We start from the raw sequence: 23759 nt of genomic DNA, 5'->3' as shown, positions 1-23759 counted from the left end.
GGGGGGTGAACGTAGGGATGGAACAAGGAAGAAGAATGGGTGCGATCGCTATCGTCCCCACCGGATGATACGCCTATACCCGGGACTGGCGTTCCGTTCCCCGGGAAAACTCTCCAAACGAAACAAGGAGCAAACGATGTAACGGGGTTCAGGCTTCATCCTGGCGTTCCTTCGTGGTGGCTTCACGTTTCGGACACTTTAGGTTCACGTTCCGTTCGATTCCTGCCCCCATTTTTCTCCCTTCACCTTGGAAGGTGGACTCCACACTGAGCGCCGTCTGCGAGAAGATTGAGACCCTCGGGGCAGATGGTGATAATGACTAGCTCGAGAATAAGAAACAAAGCAAAGAAAAAACACTACGACCCTGCCCCATTTCCTCCGAAATCAGGGCCGTAAGGGACTCACGGGCACGGACGGACTGGACGCCGGGAAAACGGAATCCCAGAACCAGGATCGATTAGGGTCGCCGAACAGGGGGTCCCGGAATAACCGTACCCGGGCACTGATCGCTTCAAATTGATTTTGGCTGGCTCCAGCGTTCTTGGGTTGTTTTGTTTTTTGTTTTGGCCTTTTCTTGGCCTGCCTATACAATCGGGCAGTCTTTTTTGTTGTTTACTTTCTTAACGAGCTGCTGCATCGGAGAGGTGATGAATTTTCACATCATCATTTGCGCCCATCCTCGAACTTTATCCACCGCAGTTGTGGCCTACAATATGGCTTTTGTTCCAGAATATAAGAGGCATATCGTTTGGAAGAAATTCTTACATGACATAAAGCAGAGCTAATTAATTGGGGTGTCCCGGGACCTAAGGAGTTGACATCTGAATAACATAAAGACTGGCTGCCGATGCAGAATGATAAATCGAGTTAAATTAGTTAGTTTGGGGTCAATCGGGCGAAATCCACCGGAGTGTGGATCAATGTGGCTGACCTTAGCAATCCTTTCGACGACTAATAACGTCCATCAGAGGCGAAAGGTTCCAATTCATTCAACCAATAGATCACCCACCCCGCGGAGGGTAGATCTACCATCTTTGGCCTCCGCCGTTTCCAACCCGTATGCAGGTGGAACCCCCGAAACGGGAGGTCCCGTAGTCACGAGAGTGGTTGATGGTTTCATTGCCCATAGCCGAGCGTCCTATTACGTCCGGTACGGGAGGGGCAAACGGCGCTAAAGGTGGCTTGGACCTTAGACATATTGTGCCTTCTTTCCTTCACGGACGATCCCATGGAGGTACTCTGTCGGGCCTTGGGCGTCGAACCGGCGAGTTCGTGACGGCTCGAAGCGTGGCTGTTGGGCTGGCGCCTTACCGATCGAGATTGAGTGATTTCTCATCCCTCATCCCGAGCGTTTCGCGTTCGCTTCGTGGATGGTACGGACAATCTCCTGGCTCGTTGGTACCTCATCGAAGCTGCTCGATGGCTTTCTCTCTTCTCACACGTCGTTCAGGTCCCCCGAAACGCTCGCCCCCCTTATGGAATAATTCAAATTGTTTTATTTAAATACATCATTATCATCGCGACCCGGGCACGTCAGCATCATCATCACCGACGTCGTCCGATCCAGCCCAGGTCGAGGATCGAGGGAAGTGTGGTTCATCACGAGTGTCCGGTGCCTCGCCGGCCGATATAGACGTTCGGACCGTTTACACTGGCGCCTGCCGAGATCACGTACCGCGTGTTGCTCGTGGGTCGTGGCGCTAAAACCCACAAACCTTCGCACACCCTTTGCCCTTCTCTGGAGGACGGGGAAGACCACGGAACACTGGAGGTCCCTCGAGGTCCGCGCGCTGTGGCTCCTCGATGACGGGCCCCATTATCGTGTGGCGTCCTTTTTGGTGGTCGTTTCGTTAGCCGTTTCCCTTCCGTGTGTGTGTGATGAGGATGATGATGATGGAGTCGCCTACCCGGAGGGCACTCCTCGGTCTCCCCTCGGACCGATCTTGTCCAAGCGGAGAGCAAGCTAATTTGGAGAGTGATCTCGACAGACATAAGCAGCAGAAGCAGGAGTAGCAGCAGCAGCATCAGGCTCAGTTTCGTACACGAATAAAACATCATGATCATAGCGTCTCGGTTTATAATTTGCTCGTTGGTCGTAAACGAACCACCACGACGTCGATCGCCGTGCGAGAGGTCCGTCCTACCGCCTTAAAAGGGAGATAGGAGGGCGAGCCCACCCCTATATCATCCACTGTTTTGCGGGGTTAAGCAAACATTACAAATTATGAAGTATTCATGTCACGACTTTACATCGTTCGGGTGGCGTTTCGCCCTGGCATTCCTGGACCGCTTGGGTGGTGTACGACCACATATCAGGTGAATCGCGGGCTAGAGATCGGTTTCGCAGACTCAAAACAGGACTGGACACCACGTCCTATCAGTCAATTATTGATAAACAACCATCGGGGTTACGTGTTTTTTTTTGTTTTGATTTCGATACGGTTCACTAACTTCGGTTCGGTTTTTGCAAACATTTTTGCCAGGAACTGGGCCCGATGGCGCGAGTAAACAATCTAGCTCACGGTTTACCCCCAGAGGTCTACCGGCTACCGAATCGCTACCGTAATCTTATCTCCTCCCGGGAGTTAAAAATTGCATCGGCTTGCCTCGACCGGAAGCGGCCTCAAATGGACCGTGACAAAAAACCTCATGTCGAGGGGTTAACAAAAAAAAGCTGCCCTTGGTAGCGACAGCAACAACCATCACGTCGGGGGCCTCGATTTGGAGGTCGGCAAATTTGTTGTTCCGCGCCAGGGACGCGCCTTATCAATCCGTCGATTGCCGATGGCGGTGATCGGAGAGTGTCACCATCCGTCACCGTCCGGCAAGGAGTCAACGACTCTGTCAAACGATCGAGCTGTCGATGGGATGCGATGCTGGTCGCGTTGTGCCGATGACCCCTGGCCGACCGTGTATGGGTCAGTGCGGTTCAGATTACGAGGCCCAAGCGGAGGGAAGGGGGAGGGGCCCAAGATTAAGGCAAAATAGACAGCTTGTCTGGTGGCGACCCGGCGCGACGGTTCCGGTGCAAACGCGTAGTACCGCAATGTTGGTGTGTTTACACAAATACGCTCGATCGAATCTCGAACGATCTGCGGCTCGTTTGTGCACTGTTTACCGCACGCTAATTACCTTCTCCCTCGACCGCAATCGGCGAACGCTTCTGTACTCTCTCTCTCTCTCTCACTCTCGATCGGCCCTCGAACTGTCAGCCTCGCTATGGCGATCGCAATGCGCAAGAAGATTGTTGTCACCACGGATGACAACACTACGGAGCATGGAGGAGCTGTCATCGCGAGCGCAGTATCGCCCGCTCGATTCTGTTCGGTGGCCCTTTGTTCCCCGTCTCGCCGATCCCTCACGATCCTCACCCAGGGTTTTATCACCGTTGGACACGCGTGTTGTACACACACCGCGCGTCGTTTCGGTGTGTCATCAGTTTGCGCTCACTATCATCATCTCATTAACACTGATTTACGTCCCCGCGGCTGTTGTCGGGTGACACGAGATGTTGGATGCATCCGCCCCGGCCTCGGAGGAGATTATCGTTTTGCTTCCGTTGGGCCGTTGGACCCTCTTTTTTCTCCTGCTCCCCGCGGGCATTAGTTTTAATTTGAGTCGTGAGTGACTTTTTACGACACCATATTTATTAGTTCCCTATTTTTTCCGTGCGAACGCACTTGTGACAATTAACCGCTTTGGTGCGTGGTGTGATGCTGGGCAGTTTTATTCTTCCAGGAATTTTGTTAACACTACTGATGATAAAACCGCATCGAGTGATATCAATTTTCCTGGAAGCTGTTTAGTCCCTTGTGTTCCACTTTTTTTATTCATTACGTTTGTTTTGTTTTGTTTTTTCCACATTCAGTGCATTACGGCGTCGCCTCTCCGCTCAGTTAGCGTTGTTAATGATCGGTTTCGTGTGCCATGCTTACAACCATCCTCTGCCGATGATGATGATGATAATGTTCGTGGCGATGATGGTCTCTTCCGCATCGGGAGAAGAGATTTTTTGGGTTCGTTCGTGTGGTGTGAAGGGCTACGACCATGTTTTTGCCGGTTAGCCACCCGAAGCTCCAGTTGTGGGTTTATCACGCGAGACAGTGATTAAGTCATATCGCGCACACAATCGCGATGGAAAAATCCTCCACTCCGACGCCGCTGGTGCGCTTCCGGTGTCCGGTGGTATCGGCACCATCATCCGGAACTCGTTTTGACACACCGGGCTTGTTGGTGTGTTTTTTCGAGTGGCGTTGATTGGTGTTAATCCGGTTATAAATGGGACAGATTTGATTTTAATTTTCGTCAACTGTGTTTAAGTCTTCTTTTTCGCCTTGTTTTTATTCAAGTTTGTATAAACATGCTTAGCTGATGACAAATTGTGAGGATCCAAACGATCGTTCAGATCTACATTTAATTTAATATCTTCCAAACACTCTCGGCTTAGTGGCGTAAAATGTTGACACAAATGATCAGGAAAGGCAGAGTTATCTCAAGTATTTCAATGGTGATGACTTGAACACTTACAACGCCTTAAGAGGGTTTTGTAACCCATCGGCTAGCACTAATGATTGGTGGTTCAAATCAAGTTCTTTGGTGCTTTAAATTTTGTGCAAAAATATTCCCGTATTTAGCACACTCTCGTTCACGCCGATCATGAAGGTCGTCCGGATGCTCAACCGCTCGATCGGACGTGCATCGGACGCAACGAGGCGTGCAGTATTATTTGGCATGTTGATGTTTTTGCTTCAGCCAACGTGGGGAAGGGTGTCTAGTGTGGGCGGCAGGTATGCAGTTCCAGTGCACCAACGGATGTTGACGGCATGAGCTCTGGCAGGGTTGGGTGTTTGGCACGATCGGTGTAATTACTTCAGCACCTGGCGCACCCACCTCGAGAGGGTGCGAAATTATTAATGGGAACCATTTGTATGCTGTTAAGCGGGAATAATAATCAGTGCGGGCGAGGAAGCATTAATGAGCCCGTAGAATAATTGTTTCTAATTGATCCGGGTACCCGGGCAAACTAGCGTCTTTTATGCAGTTTGTTTTAAATGTGCAGAAGAATAAAATAAACTGCATATTTGTAGCACAATTTGTGCAGAAGAGTTCTTTGTTTTTTTACACATCACATGAATGTCTATGATTTTATTCGATGAGTACAACATAAATGTTTCAAGCGACGCCATTCAAAGGCAATTATTTTGTGACGCGAAAAAGAATGTTCTTCATACCTTCAAGATTTACTTTATTAAACCATTAAAGATCTTCGATGTGACTCGATTTTTCAATATATCTTGCTGTTCTTAATGAGTTCTAAAATAAAATATTAAAATAGAATTGATAAGCAATTTGCTGTTGTAATACTTTTAACGTTTACTTTTTCAAACCATTCTGAAACCTTTGATTGAAGAACTTCGATGTGATTCGAATATTAATATATCTTGCTGATTTTAATAAGTTCTAAAATAAAATATTTAAAAATAATTGAAAACCAACTTGCTAGTGCTTCAAACAAATAAATCTCCATCGGTTTGAGGCAAACTAAATCAAGAAAGTCACTCTTAAATCATAAATGTTTCAAGGGATGCCAATCAAAGCCAATTCTTTTTATGATGTGAAGAACAATGTACTTGATACCTTCAGGGCTTATAATTTTACCAAAAAATTCTAATTTTTTAAAAAGTACTTCGATTTGAGGCGGTTTCTAATTTAAATCGCTGAGCTTACAAAAAATGTTCTCAAATAAAATATTAGAAAAGAATGGATAACCTATTTGCCAGTGCTTCAAATAAATAAAGCTCCATTGGTTTACAGCAAACTAAATCAGAAAAGTCACTCTTGGTCAGCGATACTGACACGGTGTTACGGTGAAAAATGGTGTACGAACGCAAAGCGAACGACAGCCCATCCAAAACTTCATGCGCACTCGCATGACGGATGATTTATCGCCCAGGAAAGCGACGGATCTCGACGTGCCCCGTCCGCGACGAAGTAACGAATATTAACAAGCTTCACCTCACTCGGCTAGGCAGTAAAATTTCTTTATAATGCAGCTCCCAAAAAAGCCAAAACGTCAGGAATGTCGGAAACCAGTGTTCACCGTGTGTTGTGTTGTCCCACGAACACACTACCACCTGAGCGAATGGTTTGAAAATTTAATTAAGACAATCCAACCTGGCAGAGAAGAAAATGGTTGGACGGATGGATGGGTGGATGGAAGGGGCAGGAGGAGGTGAAAAAGAGCCAGCCATTTTTCGCTTCCGAAAGCGTTCGAAAGCTAAGCAGACCATCCAGATAGCAGAAGGTTTTGAAAGCCACCTCCCCCGGCAGGCCAACGCCAACGTTCACGCAGACGCCGGCTCTTTTCCTTCTAATTTCCATTATTTCGCCGAAAAGCCCCGCCGAAAACCGGAAGAAAAGCATCCGCTCGGCGTCATCCAACCCGAGCGCGGGCCGGGTTTGGTCATTTCCCTTCCATCCGCCGCTTGTTGCTCATTAAACAAACAACAAAACCTCTGATATTCCGGCAGCTACGACCACCCGCCCGGCCGGATCCAGCCACCCCCCTCGGCGGGTGGGATGCCTTGGGTTGAAAATAATTTACGACCATAATAATGTACACATTCGTATGCCGTCACCCCCTCCCAAAACCCCACCGGTCGCCGACTTGGATGGTGTAAGTTTTGAAACTAAGTTCGCGTTCTCGAGAAGTCCGGGGATGATAATTATCATGAAAAGTCTGGCGTTTTCCACACCTATAAAATCACTCGGAAGGAAAGTGGGATCGAGTGGTGGGAGAGGGGATGGCTCGGCGGTTTGCTGGCGTGCTATCGCGGTCGGACATCCGAGCGTCCCGAGTTCCATGTTCGCCCGAGCTGTCAGATATAAAGCATTGTTTGGTTGGGCTTCAAAGAGGATGGGATTTTTCGGGCCACTACGATATTAAAACCCACGCTTCGGTTGTACGGCCGTTGGGGTGGAGGAAACCCCCTGCGGAAAAGTGCCCTTAGTCCAGTCCGGTACGAACATTTGGGCAGCCATTTTAGACACTTACGCCTAACCGGATAGTTCCCGGTTGGTTGAGTTTTCCGAGGCGGCAAAGGCTAATTAAAATATTCACCTCTGGGTTCGTATTTTTGTTCTTTCCCCCCGAAAAAACACCCCACCCTTCCGCTTGTTATCTGGTGTGGCTCGCCTCCTCCCCCCAAAGGGTGCTTTGACCAGTGTTGTAGGTTATGTTACACCCGGAGTTCACTGCACACACACACACTCGAAACTAGTTTTCGGTCGAGGAAGAGATGACTTTGGATGAAAACTGTACTAAAAGAGCTATCTTAACTGGCTTCCCCGCACCAACACCCCTTCTCTCCCCTCCCCTCACCTTCCTCGGGGTGCCAAGATGTAGCAGATAACACGCCCGAAGGTGTTGCCAACGGTGTGTGCGTTCGTGTGAGCCGACAGACCAGCGAACCGGAACCGGGACAGCAGCCTCGCCCCCGGTGGGCGTTGATGGGGCCCAAGATTGACAGGCACAAACTCGCTTCCCCCTGGTGAAAGGGCTTCGGAATGGTTAAATTTACTCCGTTTGGATGGTTTTTACGAGCCATTCGGGGAGGGAAAAATGGCTCCTCCGAGGGCTGGGGGACAAGTAATGCAAAATAAATTCAATAGACACCTTCGACGGCGGTCGACGAGCGACGGACAGAAATATATAACCTTTCGTGGTCCGGTTCCGGGTGCGTGATTTAATGGCCACCGGCGAGAGTGCATCGGCACCGGCTTAACAGGGAGGTTGTTCTAAAATTCCACCATTTTCTACCACCCTGATGAGATTCGTCAGTTGTCAGTTGTGGTTGTGAGGAAGATGGCTTACGGAACGGGTTTTTCGTCGTTAAACCAAGGTTCGGTTGGACGGATATTTTCGGGGCGGATAATTTGACGACATACCAAAACGGATCAGCTTACGGCGTGCAGCGCTCGGTGGAGTGCAGTTTCGCAAAAAATAAACACCCTTCGACACGGATGGCAACGTTTAACGAGCAACTGTCCACCTTTCGTTTGAGCTCATCAGTGGAGCCCCAAAAAGGGCGATGAAAGTTTTATTGGAGAGGCCTTTAGCGGTAATTTTTCAGCCTTTAAAGACGTCGCGTCGTTATGCAGCGAGGCAGTCGTTAGGAAATTATATTTACGGTTTAATTGTGGCACTTTTGCGGCACGCAGTTATCACTTAATTTTCGTGGAAAACCCGCACATTCCGCTCCTACTTTTGCATCTCGAATGTTCGCAGAATACTAATCCACCCTTACTTCTGTTCTCGTTTTCCCTTCACAGGCAAATGTTTCCGCAGATGAAATTCCGCGTGTCTGGTCTGGACGCGAAGGCCAAGTACATTCTGCTGCTCGACATCGTGGCGGCGGACGACTACCGGTACAAGTTTCACAACAGGTAAGTTTGAGGTTATGGTACTCCCAGAACGAACAGTTGTGCAGGAGAAGGGAAAAACAAAAACCCCAAACCAGAGCAACTTGATCCAACCCTTTTGTTTTTTTCGTTTCCGGTTTTTGCAGCCGGTGGATGGTGGCGGGCAAGGCGGACCCGGAAATGCCCAAGCGCATGTACATCCACCCGGACTCGCCGTCGACCGGCGAACAGTGGATGCAGAAGGTGGTCTCGTTTCACAAGCTGAAGCTTACCAACAACATTAGTGATAAGCACGGATTTGTAAGTACCTTTTCGTTGCCTTCCATATACGCTTGTGTTTTCGTTTTTCGATTTGCGTTTGACAGCTGGATTGTTTATAGTGGTGGAGTTGAGTTTGCTAAACCTCGCCGCCGCGCGAAATGTGTCCTCTGCGTGCCCAAGGTGGGGAGGAACGCGGTCATAAAAGATTTATTTCAATTTACCATCTTTCCACTGGGACACTAATGACGCAGAACAGATGAATCCGTTTATGTTCTTCCGAAGCTTAGGGGCAGAAGAGAAAAAAAACAGTGTACAAGAAAAAAAACAACCATTAAGAAAGTAATTAACAAGCCGAAACCCAGTAGCCCACTCCGCCCAGGTTCAAATTGTTTCGTCGCACGCGTGCATTAATGTCTTTCGTTGATTTCTCTCCCACCCCGCCCCGGCTCACGAGTAGCTCATCCTATGGCATCCGTCCTTAAAGTCAGGAGTTCCCGACCCGCGGCTGAACCCGCAAAAGGAAAGCGCGTCGGTTTTATAGAGCCGCCGACAACGCCACCGCTTCAGCACCGGGAGCCGGACGAGTCTTTTGAACTGATGCCGCCTCGTAAACCCGGCAGCCCGCGACTGCAGACGAGGGAGCCACTTGGAGCTTGTGTCTTCGGCGATGGTTAATGGATCTTGCTGTGCAACAGCATCCACCGGCGTCTGGTAGAAGTTCTACGACGTCCGATCTTAACTCCTGGGAGTCTTGTTAGACGATAGTGTCTACTCCCCGCTCCTGGTGGCGTTAAGGTGAAATAATGATGTCTCTTTAACCCCAAAAATGGACCCACTCAAAACGCTCCGTCGGTGGGCAAACACCAACTCAGGTAGCTCCAGTAGACAATCACTCAGCTGGAATTAGCCGGAATGCGACGCAAAAGTCTTGAGCCGATATACTTACGCAAACTGCAGACGCACCACCATCAGCCTCCGGCCTCCTGGTTCTGTGACAATTATTCCGAACACTGCTTAACCTTCGTACGAGTTCCAGTTTTTTTTTTCTCGAACCCACCAGTATTTGCGTGGGTCTTCGGGCGGCCTTAAGGCGCTGCTTAATTGTGTTTACTATCAATAAATAATACGTCTCGATCCGAGGCGGTGGCTTCCGGGTTCCAAGTGAGTTCAATCTCTCAGACTCCGGGAGAGGAGTCGCTGGCCTACGATGACACGCATCGTGTCGGGCTGGGCGATTGGTTTGCGTGGCGGCAAACATGAAAGCGCCGTGGGCTGAGGTTTATTTTATTTACACAACAATGGAACCGTTGTTGTTTGGTGGAAGGCCGACCACTGAACATTACCGGGACGGGGACAGTCGGTAGGAGCTACGTTTGAAGAGGGTTCCCGGTAGGTTTTTTTTTCTTCCTTGCCTCACACGAACGATTTGCTTGGAGCGCAAATGTTGGACAATCTGTTTATTCACTCTTAATTAACTGTCGTTCATGATCGCTTTTTTTCCACTGGTGAGATCAACTACGTTGCAGGCAATAGCTGTTCAATAAAATACGAATGTGGACAAGCGGTTTAAGGACCAGTTCCTAAGAGAACGAAGGTTTTATTTTCTAAGGAATGTGATCTCTCGAATTATTATCCCAAGAAATTGACATCCACAGCTTCCCAATAATCCATGTTCTGCGAATAGATTTCAGATTTGGACCATTTACGACCCAGACGTCTTGGGTTCCTATACCGCGAAGTCGTGAATTTTAGTTGGTGAACGTAAATCCAAATTTGAATTTGATTTTCAATAAAACATCGAGCTGATAGTGTCAAACAGGCGACTGCAGTTAAAGCCTGCCTTACGCCCCGCATCGGCCGACCGGCAATTATCAAAGGTAGGGCACCGGTTTGGTCCCCAGGTCCAGAAATCTCGTGACCTCGCTACTACTTCGCTTTATTATTTGATAATGGGTTGGGAGCGAAAACATTGAGACACCAGCGGACACCATTCTCCCCCAGCACTCGCATCGGTTGACCTGGTCTGGACGACGACAAAATCACGCACTTACTTACCCGATTTTGTGGGCCGAGTTTGTGTGCCGCGATAAGGCAAATAAAAATTATTCACCACCATGGCCATTAAAGTCAACACGAGCGTATAAACCCCGCGTACTCTGATTAAGTGGTCCCGTTGTGTGTGTGTCGGTGTGTATGCCAAATAGCGTACCAAATTTGTCTATAACTGGCAAACCGACAATCCCCGCTAGACGGTGACGGCGGCGCTGGGTCGTGCTTGTCAAAGAATTCCTCCACCCTGAAATCTCGCACTGATGGCAGAAGTAGATTGGTTCGGTTCGGCTTCTGGCGGTGGTTCTTCTTCGTTCGCCTTCGCCTTCGCCGACAGACGATGAAGTAATCAACAAACGCACTTAGCGCGCGAACCGATGAACATCAAACGTAAGGGAGGCTGAAGGAAACAAATTAAGGACAGGTCCTGGGGTCCGCGGTCAGGACAGACACCAAACATTTAACCAGGGCTCTGGCTCAAGCAAATCCACAAATCGGTCAATTCGGATGGAGCAAAATAAAAATCAAATGCTTGCGTAAAGCGCTGCGCAAGCCGCACAATGCGAACGCAAACGCAAATCGTGCTGCTAAAAGGGGTTTTTCGGAACAACAAGAAAAGCATGAAAACTGACAAACAAATACACAAAAAAAGGAAAAAATCGGGGAAAAAAAGCCGAAGAAGAAAACCGCATGGTGCAAAAAACTGGGAAACGGGCGAGAGATCACACGAGCAAATGCCGCGGAAGGAGCGTAATTAAAACAAGCGTCCGACATAATGACATGATGATGGGTAAAACAAGAACAAGCAGAAGAGGCTGACCAGTGTGTGCGACTGATTTCGCGGGCCCGAACGACGACATTGGGCATTCGGGATTTGTACCGGGATCTTGTCTAGCTCTGGTAGAAGAAAAAAAAAGGAGACCGAAAAACTCCAAACAGTAAGTTTTTAGCAAATGCCCGCTTGATGGATGGATGGATGGATTTGTTTGAGAAGCAAAAGCAGCCATCAAGCGAGTAAACCGCATCAAACCGCCTGCAGAGGACGGGAGGTGATCGGGCAGGGTACCGAATCTGAAATGCGCAATCTCGCAAGCCGCGAGTGCCTGAAGTAGCCACCAGAATTTGATAGAGAATGTTGGTGTTGTGGTTCGTCGTGCTACTGGTTTTCGTAATTTAGTTTTTTGTCTCACAAACTCTTGCAACCATAATCGGAGTTAGTTTTTTTTTCTAGTCTTATTTTGAACAACCGCAACAGATACCGTGTGTGTGTGAGTGTGTTGTTTTCTTTGGGGAAATTTTGTGCTTATTTTGCCTCATTGAGCTTACAGATCAAAATTATTATAAAAAAATTAGTTTTTGTGCACTGTATGTCACATAATTAGCTCAAGAACGTTGAAGGTTGAGGAAAGTTTAATGAATGGGGATGAGCTCCAAAAAGAGAAGAAAGTGGAATTAGATTGATTTTTTATTACTACAGATTCACTCTTGTCATATTATTGTCAGATAGTATTTTGCCAACGAAAAATAACGATTAGTTCTTAATCTAGTATGTTGATAACTCCATGTTGATTGACACCATTGTAGGTATAACTAAATTTTATAATTTTAAGAAAATCGGTTAAGCAGATGTAAGGTCAGACATAGGGAAATATGTATATGTTTTCTATCTTTTCATCTGAAGCTAGATAATTTTTGCGAATTTAACCTACTTTTTAAAGTACTAGATCATGAAAATGATTTTTATAAGTTTCATTTTGATACTTTTCTATTCCAATTTTCTTTTCAAATATAAACAATACAAATTAACAAAAATTGTACATAGAAATTTCAAAACTTACCTAACAAATAAATTAGATTATTTAGAAATCAGTGGCAAATAGGAAGAATTCGACAAGAATGTTTCGAATTAACGATCTACCAAAACGATAAATCAGTATAGTAAAAATCAAACCTTACAACCAAAATATAAAAAAAACAAAATATAAATCAAAAGTTACAGTGGATTAAACAAATAGATAAAATTATTTTGAAATCACCGGCAAACTGAAAAAGCATCAGGATTTTATTTGAGTTCTACCAAAATGAAGTAAAAATAGAAGTAAAAATAGATAGTATTGAGATTAATAGTCGGCAAAGAATCGATTTCATTGGTTATATACCGAACCAAAGGACATTCTTGACCGGCTTAGGAAACTTCTTACGTTCTCCAGATGTGGCCTCGTGTTTAAAATACATTTTCATGGGACATTTGATCCGACGCGGTTCACCTGTCGTCAAAGGGAAAGAACCGCCTGCGGATGAGCGCTATTAATTCGCTACCTTCGGCTACCGTGCTGCCGCTCCATTACACCGAAGAAGCTGAGGCGGTAGTAAAGTTGTAACCGATTGCGAAGGTGACAGATAGCTTATCGGCGCGTATCCCGAATCCTCCTAATTACCGACAGCTGACGAGCGCGCCCTTCCGTCGGACGGGCAAAGGGTAGGGTCTGTTTAATGGGAACTCAAGAGGAGATAAGGAAGCGGGGCTGTGTGTTCGGTGGTTGAGTGGTTAAGAGTTCAGTTATCTCTCTCTCTCGCATCTCCGGTGGCATTCGGCTTGAAGGACCTTTCCCGGACGAAGGCGTGTGGTAGTAAAAAAATGCGATAATCGCTTGTTCGAAAATTACTCCGACATGCCATTAATCCAATATCTTTCGGTGCTGGACTTCCCCGGGTGCAGGCTACCTTGCCCGGGACATACTCCCAAAAGGGTCGAATAGGTCCAAACGGAACCGACTGGTCGAGGGTAGTGGACCGATCAGAGATAAAACCAGTGCGTGCGTGCGTCTTCTGGAACGCCGTGAGGACCGAAAAGCGGCGCAAGGATGGCTAGAGAAAAAAAAGGATAACTGGGTTTCCCCGGTTGACTGAACCGTTGAGTGACAGAAGGACGGCTCTTCTAATCGCGGTAACGGTGGAACCTCAGTATGTGATCTGCTCTGGAAGGATCTCGGTACTAGGAGCACAAGGACAAGGAGGACGATAAAAGGAGGCAAGAAGCGATCAACCATACGTCGGATTTCTTTCCTTGAAAGGACTTTCTGAAGGACTATTCGTCGTGGTTTCATTCACTTCTTTTCTTCTCTCCTCCTTCGAGAGGAGCCTTTCTACCGGCCGGCCTCTCGATTTATTCCCGTCGCCTAAGGAACCAGAAATCGGTGCTCCTTTTTACCTTTCCTGCGTGCGTTTGTGTGTGTGCTCAAGATTGTGCCACATGCCCAGAGGACACGAACCGAACGCAGTCCTTGAACGGTCCTCAAACAATCGGAAGCCCGTATCGTTTCGTGATGGAAGACGGAAAACCCAAACCTTCTCGAAGACATCCTTTCGGGCAAAAGGTGTACTGAGGTCGGTTGGTTGAGCGCTCCGGGCTGTTGAAACTTACAAGCAGCAAAACCCATCGTCGGCGGAATTGCAAAAAGGGCGCTTGCAATGGCGCACAATGAAATGTTTTAGAAAATTAGGAATATTATTTAGACATTGATCCCATTGTGGTCGAGCTCGACGCACTCGACTCGGGAAAAGGTTGCATGGGTCCGCGGTAGGGGCGGATGGCTTAGCCACCGGTTTTTGGTAATTGAGTCGACCCATAGGCAAGTCCCGTTTGCCTTCTGCGAGCGAAGTTTTCGGCGAAAGTACAAAAGGACACACGGGACAAAAAGGTATTTCCTTAGCGAAAAACGGCCGCCTCTCAGGGAGTCGCTCTAGTTCTAGGGCATCAAATTGGCTTTTAAGATTTGCCGAGGTTATGGACGGGCGGACGGGAAAGGGGGAGCGGGTCGGCAAACGGTTGACTGCGGCTGAAAGGGCCTACCTTCTTTGCGCTAGGGCAGATTTTTCGATATCGCATCGCGATTCTGCCTCTGGCAGAAACCGCAAACATGCTGCTAGTCGGCAGCCCGCGAGCACCCGGGGGTCCTTTTCCCGGGGTGGGTTGGGGATGGGGGTGGTGTGTGGAAATCTCTAATCCAGAAAAAGGTTTGCAGCCTGATTGTGAGTGCACAAAATGTGCGCACAAAGAGAGCAGTTGCCACGATCGAAGATAAAGACACCCGATGGCCTGCGGTTGCGTTTGTACAATGTCTGTGCAGTTTTGACTCAATTGTCCCATCGCTTTCCCGCTTTGTTCTCGATTTTAACAAACTTAACTGTAACCTGAAAGAAAGCGTATTACGCGTTTCAAAAAAAGACCTTACAGAACAGAGAAAAGTGCTCAGTTAGTTGACGAATAAAAGATTACAAAATAACAACTCTTTTAATGTCTATTTTAAGCAGAAAAATCGCTCAAATGGTTTTTACAAGTGGCACAAGACATTTCAATCATTACATTAGGCAGAGTCCTTGGGTAAAAGCATGGTAGACATGATTTTTAATTTATAGTATCCTTTTTCTATTACTTTGAAATCAGAATAGCTTTTATCAGAAAACACTTGATTGGTTTACCATCTTCAAACATTGTAGCGGTTTGATATGGAACAACCTAGGCAAGAACTAATCGGAAGAAAACAGTTTTAATAAGATATTTAAACACCCTATCCCTTTCTCAAACGTGTAATCATTGTTGAATTATTGTTGATATTTTATTTTTTCGTGACATTTATGTCAACACACTTTAACACTTTAACACTTGATGCATTTGCCTTCTTCAAACATTGAAGGGATTTGTTATGGAACAACCTTGGCAAGAATTAATCAAAACAGAACAGTTATAATAAAAACTTTAAACTCCCAATCGGCATCCAATACATTCAATCAGTGTTGATTTATTGCTTATATTTTCGTCTTCGTTAAAATTGTAAAATAAGATTTTAAAATACGATCATATAAAACATCGAACGAACGAACAGAATCGATTTTGAACTGGTCATGAATGTTTTACCAAAACAAGCCAAGATCATCGTGAGAACGTTTTGGCTTCTAATTGATTTTTCGCCAAATGCAATTGATGTCTGATAGGATTTAGACAAGAAAATACCTATTCATACCCATTTTTGTTCAAATCTAATTTTGTAAAAAGAAGAACTCTTAATTTACACAATTAAACATTTTCTTTTGTTCAGTTGAAAAATGCCTTAGCTGAAGCTATCAAAGTACTTCATCTGAGAGACAGATTTAGTTAATTTTGGCCCACCTTTCAAAGCTACAGGTGTAAAGTGTCGCACACGTTTAATCCATCCCCCCCAAATGCACACGGCGGCGTCCCTTAATCCGGGCGCATCAGGGCGGCACACACTCGAGCGCATTAAGACTTGGCAAACAGACAAACAGTGGTGAGTTTTTCCCCGTTTTCCAATGCCTCCCAAACAAACAACCACCGCGAACGCCGAATCCGTTCTCTATTTGCGCTATCATAACTTCCCTTTCTCGAAAAGGGCGAAGAGAAAAGGGCACACGGGGCCGGGAGAATGCGGCGCACATCTGGAAGCTATTGGGTGCATCTCAATATTGACTTGTCACCTGAGCCGCGCGCGTGATGGGATTTCCCACCGATGCCACCACCAACTAGGGAGAAAACCAAATCCAATTCCAACTGGCCTGTCAAAGTTTGGTTCGTCTCTAACAACGTCTCTAAAGTGAGCTCAATACATCATCATTTCTGACTGACGCCACAATTGATTCTTGGGTAAACTTCTAACACATCGGGTTGGAAGATGGTCTTCTGTTTCGGGTGGGTTCTGGCATTTCTTTTCTCCCTCCGTGGGAGTGTAAATTTGCCTTGCGCCTTTTTGTATGGTGTCACTTCGCTCGTGAGGCATATTTTCCTTTCAGTAGCCCGGCTGCTACCGCACTTGATCAGCATGATGTTTGATGGGAGCTTATCCTACTTTCATCCCCCTCAACAGCTGAAAAGTGGCTTTTTATTTGGTAACCAAACGCGGATTGAATAAACAGTCTGTCCAAATGGTGATGCACACAGCCAACTGTGATTTAATGTCAAGTAAAATCGGGTGATCTTTTACAAAAAAATAAAAAATAAATAAAGAATCAATTTTGTCTGCATATTTATGATTATAAAATGTTGAAAGGATTGGCTTTCTCTTTGTTACCTCAGTTAATTTTTTTTTCGTTAGGACACATTCGACGGTTTGCTTGATGGCGCGTAAAATTAGCCCAACGTCAAGGGTACTTGGCGTGTGTGTGTCCCTCGAAATCGCTACGCCTTGTTGGTGTCGCTGGCCAATTTACCAGTATTATTGTGTGTATGTGAGTGTGCTTTTAAAATTAGCTCACTTTATTCTTCCACCCAGAAGCGAACGAAATCAAACGAATTCCTTTCCACCTTCGTAAGTTGCTGGTTGGGAATAATGATGTTCACACACACCGACAAAGCCACACACGTGGCCGAAGTGTGCACGCACGTGGTTCCGTTTCCTCGTGGCAAAAAAGGACACAGGAGACAAGAGCACTCGTCTAAGAGATGAGGCCGAGAGTTTTGGGTTCCGGTTCCAGTTCGGGTTCAGTGAAGCGGTTAGTTGGCAGTCCAGGAGAAGAATCCCTTCTGGGAGCGGGATGTCCTCCGATGGCAACGGGTTTTTGCACAAATCGCTCGTACGGAAACGGTCCCTGATCAATGGCGATGGCGTTCACTTGAGAGGCCAATTTTCGTACATTCATGGGGCCACACGGGGATAAGTGTCTTTTATTTCGGTGACCGAATGTAAACCAGGACCGAACCCGGATCGCAGCACACTTCACCGGGCGGGATCAAAGCGACCGAGCGGCCGGGCCACACTTTATTTGTGGACCCAAACCCCGAAATGTCTTTGATGGGTTTCCGCAAGCGTTCGGATGACTGCCTAGGACAGGGAAAAGTGGTTGAACGATCGGCTCGGGAATCGAAAGGAAAGGAGCTAGGAACGATCCCACAACGACGTGTGTCGTTGTGGTCAGGCTGATACAATTGATGAGTGTTGGGGGATGGTGGGGGAGAAGAACCGGGGTTGACTGCTACCTTTATCACTCGTACACCTCGCACCTACCTACCTGCCCCGTTTCAGTATCCAATTTGATTTATTTAAACCTCCGTTTTCTTTCGCACCGAAAATCTCATTAAGCATTCGACACCGGTAGCCGTCCATATTTATAATAGAGCCAATTTTCTTCAACGCGCGCGCCTTCGTACGCCTTCGTCCATAATTTGGTTTTGTGTGTGTTTTTTTTTTTTTGGCGAAACGAACCCCGCATGCTAAACCGCGTAACGGCTGCAATCATAAGCACGATCTTGACTGTGTCACGTGGTTTTAAAGTGAAGTAACATTTTCTTCTCATTATGATTATTTATTCGAATTCTTCCGGTTTTGTGGATTCGATATATTTCATTTAATTTATTTTAACTTATTTTATTTAAACTTTGTGCATTTTTTCCTGATTTGTGGTTTTAGTTAACGTTGGCCCAATTAAATTTCTATGTTTATCTCGTTAAATTAATGTAAACGGTTTAATAACCTTCTATTAGTATAGAGACACATGAAATAACGCATATTCTTTTCGTTTAACACTTTAATTTGGCTTGTCAAAAACAACATGTAGATCACCGAACAGTTCTTACGGTAAAAGCTTGATGAAAACCTTTCTAATGAAGTGATCAACCAAGCCCAAAACTATCCTTTCATATTGTTCGGCGTCGTGGTTGAGCTGCGGTTGAGCATTCGCCACCAGAAAAAAAGGGAAACGATATAGACACGGAATAAATCTTAGACACCGAAACGACAACCCGATGGGTTACGGTGTTTTCGGGCAAAAACTGAATCGAACTATTCGGATGGCGATGGGGTGAGGGGCGGGGAACGGGGATGAGCCTTGCGCCCGACCGTTAACACTTCGTCGCGTTTCGAAGTGACATGTAAGCTAATTCGAATTTGTGTAAAGATTTCAACGAGCTGGAAGAACAGAGCACCGAAGCTGGAAGGCACCGAAAAAGATTTAAAAAAAAGGGGAAAGGAGAAGAAACTATAACAAGATATGCCGCCACCACAGGTTGGTCCGTTTGGCTGGCGAAGTCGGTGTGGTGGCGGCAGCTTTTGGAACACGTTTTTTGTTACTTCATGGCACTATTCCCCCCACTCCCCCCTCCAACCCGCCTTCAAGAGCAAACTTTGTTCATGAAGTCCGAAAATATTATTCCACATCCCACATCCCCCACGGAAAGGGGGTTCGATCTTTTTTGTCCGCCGAATCGCAAGTAGGTTTCGGATGGTTCTGTTGTCTTGTCTTGTTTTTTTTCTATATTCCTCAGTTTATATTTGGCGGCGCTCCTTTTGGCCCCGAAGTGGCCGTGCGCAAGTTAATTTCAAGCGGCGCGTTCGTGAAGTTGCTTTGCTGGTGTCGGACGGGTAGATCACGGTGCGATCTGCGTCGCCATCGAATTGATGGATCACATTCGAAAGGATGAGGTGGAATTGTCATACTGTGTGAAACAAAAACTGAAGTTCTTGATACGCTTTAGAACTATAGGGAGATTATTGAATTGGTTTATGAGAAATCATGAATTGAATTTGTAAGACACTGAGATCCCTCCGTTTTATTTCAAAGTTTATACTGAACTCAAACATTCACAATCTATTAGTCTTGTTGGTTTACGAGCGTGTAAAATGTATAATTTCCGGACTTTTTGCCACAAAGAAATCCCGACGCTTGATTTATTTTTAAAGCCAGCGATTTGATGGTGATATTTGAGATGCTACCAAGTTGCTCATTTGTCAGTTGTGATACATCGTTTCCGGTTGGGACTGGTTTAGAAACTATCTGCCATCTATATCTTGGTATCAGCGATAATCTGAGGAACTGTGTTTCATGCTAAATCACATCTTGATTGATTTGTTAACCAGATAAGAGTTCGGTAGCCAACTTCATAGATGCGACAAGGTTTTTTTTTCTCAATCCAATATTTGTTTCTTCTAGTTCTATAAAGTTTTTTCCGTTTTGTACCGCCAACGTTCGGATTTATAAATCAACCATGAACGGATTCACGCAGTCAACGTCTTGATTGATTAGTTTCAAACCGGTGCGAGAAACGTTCGCGGTTGCTCAAAGTGTACCCCCAAATTCACGCCACGCGGTTTTAGAAACAGTCGCGAGACTGGCGGCCATTTTGTCGCCGTAAAATTGTTATCACACCTTGAAAATCTCATTTGCTAACAAATGATCGCCGGCAACTGTCTTACAGGAAAGGCTTTCTGGCCTTCTTGGCGTCCTTCCTGACTGTCGTTGGAATATGAATTAATGCCAGGGGTTGCAGAATGTGTTTTTGTTTTGCATGGTGAGAAATTGAAGGCAGTTTGTTGGACAAAATTATTAAAAAATGCTTTATGTTACCATTACTATTAAATATGATAAGAGCTTTTCAGAACAAGAAATACAAGGTTCAAATTTAAACTCCTTTCCTAAACCCTTGTAGCAATAATACTTTCCTTCACCGGATCGATTTGGGTGTTGGGCGGGCCATTTCTCCTAACAGGATGAATCGATTCCCACGGTTCCCGAAAACTCCCGGGGGCAAAAGAAACCAAAGAGAAAAAAAATCCCCACATCGAACAATGTGTCAATAAAAGTGTGATTTTGTCGTAACCAACCGGAATGTGAACTGAACGGTCCGTGAGTGCCTTAGGCCGTTTGTTTGTTTTGGGTGTTTGGTGTTTTTTTTCCTTTCTTTCCCATATTTTCCGGGAGTCCATGGGCACAATTATGGGCCATAAATAGGCTCATCGAAAAATGAGCACGTACTCAGCGGTGGAAAAAAAGGAAACAAACACAACCGACCGCGAGGAAGATTAGAGGAAAACACAAATGCTCATTAAGCGCCCGAAGTCCGTGGTCGAGGGTGGCTCAAGGGTTAATTTTTGGGACCACCATTCCTCCATTCAGTTGTGGGATCGATGAAGTATGGAAGGAAAGCAAAATAAACCGTTCCGACACCCTTTTTATTCCGTTCGCAAGGAGAAACATTCGTCATTTCTCACGTCGTCGTGGCGTTTATCCCCAAAATGTCCCATTGTTTTACGGGCTTAGCGGGAAGGAACACACACACGCACACACGCTTTTTGAAAGGTCATAAATTAGCCCGTCTAATATCCGTCGAAGAGAAAAAAAAGAAACGCGTCGGAAAAACCGAACGCAAAATATGAAAGTCCCCCCCGCGCGCGAATGGTTGGTGACAAATTTTTGTTTTATTGTCCGCTGGCACATTTTTCTTTTTTGCTGTGGGTGTTAAGTAGCAAATATTTCTCACCCGCTTGGGCCGCGGTGGTGAAAGTGACGGGTGAAAATATAATAAAAATGGCGCCACCGGGCAATGAATTCCGGCACGAAACCGTACACGAAAAACCGGAAAAACAAACACACAAAATAAACAAACATGGAAGGTAAGCGCCCGAGTAGCGAGTGACAGTATTTTTCACCTTTGACCCCACCTCAGTACCAAACGGGAGGACGGGGAGAAGCCAGTAAATATTACACGCACGAACTATTTTGGTGCCGTAAAAATTAGGAACGATTATTTTTGCTCCTGACAACATGCCAGACGGTGAATTTTTTGGTTTTTTGGCCCGCCCGAGTGTTTGTTTTAATGTCGTTTCGTCCATTTGCGTTTTGTTTTGTTGTTCCACCTAGTGACAGTTATTTATGCCAGGCGTTCGAGAAAGGTGCGACAAGAAACACCTCGGCAAACGCACGGAAAGAGCCAAACGCGAAAGGACACCTTTACGGTTTTCCCTATCGCTCAGGGCTTTTCCCCCCCGGGCACTCACAGTCCTTGCCGAACTTCAAGTGGAGCAAGCTCGTACATCCATTTTTCCATTCGTGACAAATTTATCTGAGCGCGATCTAATTCTTTTCCTTCGACCCCGACTGTTTTTGGGGGTGTTTTGTTTTGTTTTGTTGGTCGAAGGTGTGGATTTTTTTTTCTTCGTTGGCCATTGGCGAGGCGAGTAGTTTTGTGACATGCTTTAGCTGGTTTTTTGGGGGTGTTGAAGGTCTATTAATTTCGACCCGAAGGCACACCTGGTACGCGGGGTTGATCGTAATTTATATTTTTATGTACGCCTACGCTTCGTATCATGCTCGTGCCGGGCGTCGGGTTAATTATTAATTAGACCACCTTCGGTCGTGACGGGGTGGGATCCAAGTAACCACGTCCATAGTGTGCCTTGTGTGTCCTTTATCGCGTGGTTTTCGACTTTTGTGGTTTCTGTTTTAACGTAGTTGGCCATTTGAGTATCGCTTTGACTAGGTAGCGGGTTTATGACACTGTTTTATCCAACCCCGTATTTGTGCGCCCAGCGGTGGTGTTATTATTATTTTTATCGGGGTAAATTAATTTGCCACTCGATTTATTATAATTGGGTGAAGATAGGCAAACGGCATCCTAGTTCTATGGTTCTACCGTTTCCGTCTACCAGGCTTTCCATTAGCACCTTATCAATAATTTTAGTTAAATGCAGAGAATGATGTGAAGGAAAATATAATTAAATCGAGGATAAAAATGGATTTTACAAACATCACAAATCCACGGGGAACTTCGTTGGATATATAAAATTTACTCTACTTTTGGTAAAGTTCTAAACTTTGACAAATCGGATGTACATTTATGAAGCACAGCCAAAAGCCGTTCGTACCGACGGAGTAGGCACAGGATCGTCTGGCTCCCGCAAGGGGGAAAAGCAAAAGCCCAGCCGCGAGGAAAGGGGTGGTGTGCCGAAACATCGAGGCTCCGGTACTTACACACTTTACTCACACTGCCATCATTTGCGTGATGATGGCGCCTGCAAACATGGCCGCGGATTAGATGTTGTTGTTTTTTTTCCTCTCTCTCGCTTTAGCGAACGCAAGCAGACGATAACAACAGAAGGAAGGGGAGAGAAAAAAACACACACAGAAGGACCGAAGGAAACTACCCAACCCTTCCGGCAAAAGGACGATGCATTTGCTACGATGCATTCATATGGGTTGTGCGATACGCGAGTGCAGCCAGCCGATGCTTGTGTGTGTGTGTGTGTATGTTAGAGGCATTATCCAACGACAGGCTAGTGGGTCGGGCTGCACTCGAGGCAGAGGCACAAGGGGAAAACAAGGGAAAAACCTCATAAGCCCTCTTGTAATGGGCTCTGAAGTACTTAAAGAAGACGCATGCAGTAACACCTCTGCCAGTGGCGTAACACAGGGTAGTTCTACCCTTTTTTTGCGGTGGAAACGTTCGCGGCCTAACCCTTACTAGATCAAGGATGAAAATTATTTATTGTTTTGCGGTGACAAAATGGATTACAATTACGTTGTTGGTTGTTTGATTATAAATTATCATGGATATGAGTTTATTTTATTTAAGACTGATTGCAAATATATTGTAAAGCTTATAAAGTGCTTAGAGATTTAATGAAACCTAAATTACAATCTTCTAAATACAAACATCATAAAACATTAAATAATTTAGTGCTTCAGAGTGAACGTACATCAACAATTTTCCAAATATTTTCGGTCACTCATTTCGCACCTTCGCAATCACCCTGTTTGTGAGCTACATCGCATGCACTCCTTATGTACCTGTATGCGTACATCATGCATATTAGCTGCAACCGAGTCCTTTCTTCCTTCCTTGAGTCGTGTTGAACAAAAAAAAAAAGAAGGAAAATGCCTCAAAGTGTTCGGTGCAGGCTGCCATCGCAACTGGAGGCGCGAAAGCGCACCAAAACATGCAAACATGTACGCGCAAGGATGTAATTATGCTAATTTGAAATAATTTATGCCCCGTGATGATGATGTTGCACTGGGCGGCCAAAAGGGAATGGTAACGTTGGGGAGCTGGCGGGTGAAGATGGTGGCGACGCCAGGCTAAGTGTCAGCCATAGTCGACAGTAGGTTCCGTCTGTTCTTGAAAGCTAATGCATTTGTGTATTTTTATATGCAACTTAAGCGAGCCAGTTTCTTTATTTTTATTTTACGCCTTCATAAAAATAAAATAATCTGAAAAAAAGTTGAAGAAAACTAAACATTTGCCC

The 23759-nt window shown here is 45.9% G+C and overlaps 1 protein-coding gene across 1 annotated transcript in view; it reads left to right on the top strand.

Annotated features, from left to right (window-relative positions):
- LOC131268725 (optomotor-blind protein) overlaps positions 1-23759 on the top strand; it is a 125312-nt gene that overhangs the window by 23534 nt on the left and 78019 nt on the right. The window contains exons 2-3 of the mRNA XM_058270994.1: positions 8332-8445; positions 8568-8721. Of these exons, the coding sequence (XP_058126977.1) occupies positions 8332-8445; positions 8568-8721 (268 nt within the window). The remainder of the gene's footprint in view (positions 1-8331; positions 8446-8567; positions 8722-23759) is intronic.

The sequence above is a fragment of the Anopheles coustani genome, chromosome 3 (assembly GCF_943734705.1).
Source record: "Anopheles coustani chromosome 3, idAnoCousDA_361_x.2, whole genome shotgun sequence".
NCBI classification, from domain to species: Eukaryota; Metazoa; Arthropoda; class Insecta; order Diptera; family Culicidae; genus Anopheles; species Anopheles coustani.
Note: the sequence above shows the minus strand (reverse complement) of the source record. Positions and strands in the feature narration are given on the sequence as shown.